The sequence below is a fragment of the Alternaria dauci genome, chromosome 10, assembly GCF_042100115.1.
Source record: "Alternaria dauci strain A2016 chromosome 10, whole genome shotgun sequence".
Taxonomy (NCBI): domain Eukaryota; kingdom Fungi; phylum Ascomycota; class Dothideomycetes; order Pleosporales; family Pleosporaceae; genus Alternaria; species Alternaria dauci.
This window is the reverse complement of record NC_091281.1, coordinates 1,914,003-1,919,827: the sequence shown is the minus strand read 5'-3', so window position 1 is coordinate 1,919,827 and position 5,825 is coordinate 1,914,003. Positions and strand designations below refer to the sequence as shown.

The 5,825-nt window shown below is 45.0% G+C and overlaps 1 protein-coding gene across 1 annotated transcript; it reads left to right on the top strand.

Moving 5' to 3' along the window:
- Window positions 1-3,343: 3,343 nt before the first annotated feature.
- Window positions 3,344-3,970, top strand: ACET3X_010023 (uncharacterized protein; the record flags this gene model as incomplete). The annotated part of the gene is made up of 2 exons (XM_069456203.1): window positions 3,344-3,636; window positions 3,685-3,970. The coding sequence occupies 2 exons, from the start codon at window positions 3,344-3,346 to the stop codon at window positions 3,968-3,970; spliced, it is 579 nt and encodes a 192-aa protein (XP_069302856.1).
- Window positions 3,971-5,825: the final 1,855 nt, after the last annotated feature.

Below are 5,825 nucleotides of genomic sequence, written 5' to 3'. Positions count from 1 at the left end.
GATAGCCTGTATAAGGAGCTATCACAGCATCACATGAAAGAAAGAAAAAAGAAAAATACACACATCAGCTTATGCATAGCATCGTTCTCTCACTGCTTGCACTGTGACAGATAATACAGGCTTTAACATAGTCCCTACCCGCTTCATGTGCCCATTCTAACAATGTCCTTAGAGAGAGTCGCTCTGGCCACATGATAGTTACAAGTATGATCGACTTAGCCTTGTATCCCAGGCTTCTCACACGTTGGAGAGATCGATGAAGTTTAGGATCAATAGCAAGCCTGATCTTTTCGTCTATCTACTATTACTCTTTGCTTTATCTTGAATTTCACGTAGCCTCCTTCTGTCCTTCCGATACCTGCTCCCGCTACTATAATTACAGCCATTGAACATAGAGGCAAACTCGAGCCAAGCCCGAGCCAAACTGTCTGCCGAACTGTTCTGACTTGCCTCATGCCCTTCCTTTAACTCTCGACAGCGCCGTCTGGCTGGCATCTATCTCAGAGCCCACCCCGATGCAATCTTCGCCTCCTAATACCATGGCCTTGTCCCCGTCCTGTTCCGCTAAGAACTAAATCTCCGCCTTGTAACATCTCCAGGCCGCTCTCCACAGTGGCGTCCATCAGGCCTGTTCCTGGGGTTCCTTCAGCAGCAAGCTTACTCTTCCCCCCCATCCGCTGTGACCCTTTGTCTCGTCTTGAATCTTACATACCTCCCCTCTATCCTTTCTATTTCTTCTCCATTAATCTTAACTACAGCTGATGGGCAGAATAGCAGACTTTCTCCACGAACAATCTCATGGAACAATTCTCTATCATCCTTAGGAACTTCTGCCTTCTCATCGCCACTTGCGCTAGCCTGGGAGGCCGTCGGCAAGTTTAGGTAAAGAGCCGCAACATGTCGCTTGAGCACGTTGAACCATGCAGGACTTGTACATCTGTGTACTATCCTGATGCTGCATAGATCTAACAGCTGCGTGTTGATGCTAGGTTCCTGGGTTGCAATAACAACCCTGACGGCTTGATGTCGCTGCTCGCGCACTGTCCGCAACAGCTTCTCGGTGAAGGCTTTAGCCGCTCCACTACCTTCCGTCATGTAGTTGTGCGCTTCGTCTAGCGCGACAATTTTTCCACACTGTTGTGCTCAAGTGTACCAGATATGCTAGCGAAGTATCGACGGCGGCGCGGGGTTCATCGTGTGCCGTAGGGGTGCGGATCTGGGAGCGGCATTGGGTGGTGCCTGTTCGGTGTCAGGCAGCGTGAGTCGGAGGCGCGCTTCGTGGGCCATGTGAACAAGCCCCTACCGAAGGGACGTAGAACGTTGGGCGAGTCAAGAGCTCAAACGTGTAAATGTCTGCACATTCAGGGCAAGCTGTCGGCGAGCATGACACAAATGCTGGGACGCAGCCTGGATGAAAAGAACATCCTATTGAGAAGACCCTCCAAGAAGGAAGTTTGAGGCAATAAGTGCTCAAAAGAATGAGTTGAGAGTAAGGTCGATGCAGCAGAAATTCGATGATCGCTTTTGCTTATGTAAGATGGAAACCCCACCATGAGCTGCTGCCAAGAAGTGAACCTTCATTTCGAACAAGATCGCGACTCCGTCGAAAGTGTAAGGACATGGTCCTGCAGGGTAAGAATCAATGCTTGGTTATTGTAATTGTACTGTGTTTCGTCATTAATGTGGTTTACGCAGGAGACTACAGTCCGCCTACATACTCCTCCGCCATCATACTCCTCCGCCATCATACTCCTCCGCCATCATACTCCTCCGCCATTCCGCCAACCAATGCCTACCCACCTAGAGCGAATCTGCGTCGCCATAGACCCCGACCTGGAGAAGTGGGAAGCAACTCATGAGTCAGAGTACAGCGCATCGAAAGCTTTCGGGCTAGAGACTTGTAAAGCGAAGGGCCAGGAGACAGCTTTGCGAAAGTTGAGAGAAAATACTGTGAACGCACAATTCCCCGAAGTAAGCCTTCTCTGGCTTCATGAGAAGCTGATCTAAACTTCATAGTTTTCGTCTCGCTGGGTCATATACCGAGCAACCGGGCCACCTGGGTCCTATATTGGGGGTTCATCTGATCAATTAATCGTGCCGATGCGGATCACCTCTACAAGCGTGTTTATAGCAAGGGACCAACGCTCCGACTCTCGTACTCCCATCTCTTTAGGTTCTGCCATCTTTTGCGCCGCCGGGCAGCCTGCATTCATCAGTGAGGGTGTGAGCTTTGTTGCATGGCTTCCATGAACAGGGATTCAGGAGGCCAATCCACGACATCCGACATCGACGGCCAATTATTGATTTCATCGAGCGGATAATCGAGCAAGGGTGGATGATGCGTTGGAGGATCCTCCCAAGCGGGCAGCGCTTCCTCGCCTATGTACAGATTAACCTGGTTCGATCGACTTAATAGAATTTTTCGTCGAGCTTACCTTGACTCATGTCCGAATGTGCAACGGTACGTAGGCGTGCGTTTCGATGACGGCGTCCAGGAATAGTCAGCTTCTTTGTCTTCCTCTTCGCCGCAGGCTTGTTGCTTTTCCCTCTTTTGAGGGTCTCGATAATATAAAGGAGGTCTTTATGAGGCTCGATATTACCAATCGTCTTCACGAAGTGGTGGACCTCGTCCTTGTTCAGATTATCGAGCAGTCTTTTGGTTTCTTTATCGTCGGATGCAGTACCGAAGAGAGCGGCAAGGGCACGAAGTCCGCCAATTTGGTAGAATTGATTTTCGATGCTGTCCGCTTGAAGAGTTTGGTTGGGGCACTCTTTATGGAGTGCTTGAAGTCGGTAAGGCGTTCGTTGGCGGCTTCTTCGAATTGCACAACCGAAACTACTGGATAGCTGGATAATAGTGAGAGAATTCGGACCTAATGTAGAAAACGCGAAGGCATCTATGAGAGCCTCGAGTACCAAATGGGGATGTTGCTGAAATGCCTCTGCAACGTCAATTGCGGTGTGTTCGTTAAGGATGACTTGGAGCCTCGCAGAAGTGCGGTGTTCCATGTTCAGGAGCAGTGTCGATGATGAGAGAAGATTATTTCGAGCAAACCGAATTTCAGGAGGAGAATCAGGGCATACGCAAGGGCATTGCTGGAGTATGTGTCAAAAGGTGGATTCTCCGCTGGAGATTTGCAGCTATTGCCGATTCTCCAGCTCTTGGCATGACTTGATTGGCCGGGTAAAACCCCGCTTCCCATGAGAAGCGATCTGGACCCGACTAGAAGGAAGTGAAGCAAGCATGAGGCCAGGATAAATGCTGCAAAACTGTCACTCTCCCCTTATTCGAATAATATACATCCGAGATTTGTGATTCAGATCCTATCCTCAAATCCCTATCATGGACGAGAGGCTTCGATATAACTCCGAAAAGCTGCAAAAGCTGCTTCAGCTTTGGAAAGACTGTCCTATTCAGATTCATTCCATACTTTCCCCCGGTATCGCTCGGTTTTTCGAGCTCTCCAAAAAGGCGGCCAAATATGAAGGCGTCCGATACCCCCAAATTTTCTTGGAGTACCTATGCGATGCTTCTATATTGGCACTGCAGAGAGGAGAAGCGCTGAGTGATTGGAGCGAGTCGTCGTTGCTCACAGCTTGGGATGCAGCGCAACTGTCAATCAGCTTAACCGATGAGTCAGTTTCGCATAGCCTTTTAGTCTAACTTGTGTTAACCTTTAGCAGCCCTGCCTTATGGGAGAGCCTTCTTCCTTCGCTCACTCAGGCCTCGATCCAAATCATCGAATCGCTGCAGGTTTTTGATTATCATCGAGAAAAGCAGAGCGAGAAGCCACTGAAGTGGAAGCTGATACTAGAAATACAGAAGCTGGGCTGCGAAGGAACGCTGGATACCCTTCAGATGTTACGTAAAGCTAGTAGCAAAGAAGATCTAGCTTCAAAGCTCAGAGATCTGGACGAAAAAGGCCTAGCACTTGCGGAACAGGCTCTGGATCTTCGTCAAAAGGCCTGAATATAAATTGTGACTCTGCAATACAAAGTACGTTGTATAACATGGTCTACAATCAACGTATTGCGAGTGCTTATGTTTTGTCTTACCTCGGACCGTGGCTCTTCATCAAAACGTAGATTAGCATTTCGACACCTCGAGTCAGAACAAGCAAGACTTCTGGGAAGGCGCAGTAGCGCAGGCTCTTACAAACGCAGCACTTCGCAACCATAACCTTTTACCTTCAACGCACTCCTACTAGTAAGATAAGTTGGTGCAAAACCGGGCATAAACCGTACGATGTTGTCGTTACCGCAATCCTGCTCCGTGCTTCGCATTTAGCTAGCAATACGTCTAAAGTAAGGTATGTCGTGCTCCTCTATCAATAATCAAAGGTTGAGCAAGTGACTGATTTTGAGTTTGCTAGCTTGGATAGGAACTATAATGAGTAGAATAAGGCTCGTAGTCTTATCGCGGCTCTTTAGCTAAAACTTAATATTAAAGGCCCCTAGAAAGAAGACCAGGATATAATAGGGAGAGTCTGCTGTGTTCTAAACAAATCTAGTGCAATGTCAAGGCTTCTAGGCTTTTAACAAGCATAAACGCTAACCTACGTAACTACTACATTAATTATTTTTATGCGGCCGATATAATTGTTAAGGCAGTATTGAGAAGTACATAAAGAAAATCTTTTAGCGCAATAGTAGAGTAGGCGACAGTGCTCTACCGTCTAGCACAGTATACAGAGATAATAGGAAATATTACTAATACTAAGATACCCACTATAAACGTAATAAAAGCGCAGAAGAAGGTACTAGGGTAAGAGTATAAGGATACGCTATAGAGTATAGCTATAGCTAGGTTAGTATATAAGCTTAGAGGCTAATAGGATAAGGCTAAGAAGCTATTTATATAGGTAATAGAGATAAGTAAGATAAAGCTAGGAGTAGACTATCCTAACACGCTAACTAGTATAGCTAACCTAGCCTTTACGTAGAAATTATAAGGTTAGAGTGTAAAGGCTATTATCTTAATAAGGTAGTATATATAGTAGTATTAGTAAGTACTAAAAGCTAGTTACCCTAATCTTAAATTATCTTTAATTACCCTAGAATAGTAGGAAGTAGAGTAAGTAGATACTAATTTAGAGTATACCCTTAAATATATACTATATACTAAGGGTAGCTAAAAAGTATAAATAGTAGCTTTTAATATAGTATATCCTATATTATAGATAAGGTATAGTGTTACACGGGGTTAGGCGATACTTCTCTAAACTCAGTCCGTACTAAGGCGAGATAGTTAGAAGGGCTAGAAGCCGTAAGGGTTATCTAGCAATTCGTGTAGAAAAGAGTTATCGTAGGTAACTAAAGGTAAAGATAATCTAATTCTATAAATAATAGAATAACTAGTTAATAATCTATATAAGAGATAAACTATTTAAGTTAACTATAATAAGTGTAATAATAAGATCTAATACATTCTTATACCTATTACTATAGGTCCTATCCTCCCTAGCTTCCCTTAAGAGCTATATCTTAGGGGGAGGTTTAGGAGGACGTAGCTTCCCTTAACCCTCTAGCCTCCTATCCTTAGCAGGAGGTTAGTACTTAGCGGGAGGCTAAGTTACGTAAGCAAAGCCCCGCTATACTTATAGTCTTCTAATAAGGACGTAGTTAGTCTTTAACCTCGTTATCCTACGTTAAGGAGAGAATCCTTTTATTACCTTATAATATATAGTATATTAGTATTATAAAAGACCTATTTTATATATAAGAATACCTTATAACTATAAGCTAGCCTATATAAAGCTAGTAGGTCTAAGTACTCTATAATTAGCTTAGACTAATAAGGGATATCTTAGGCTAGTAGGGGTTAT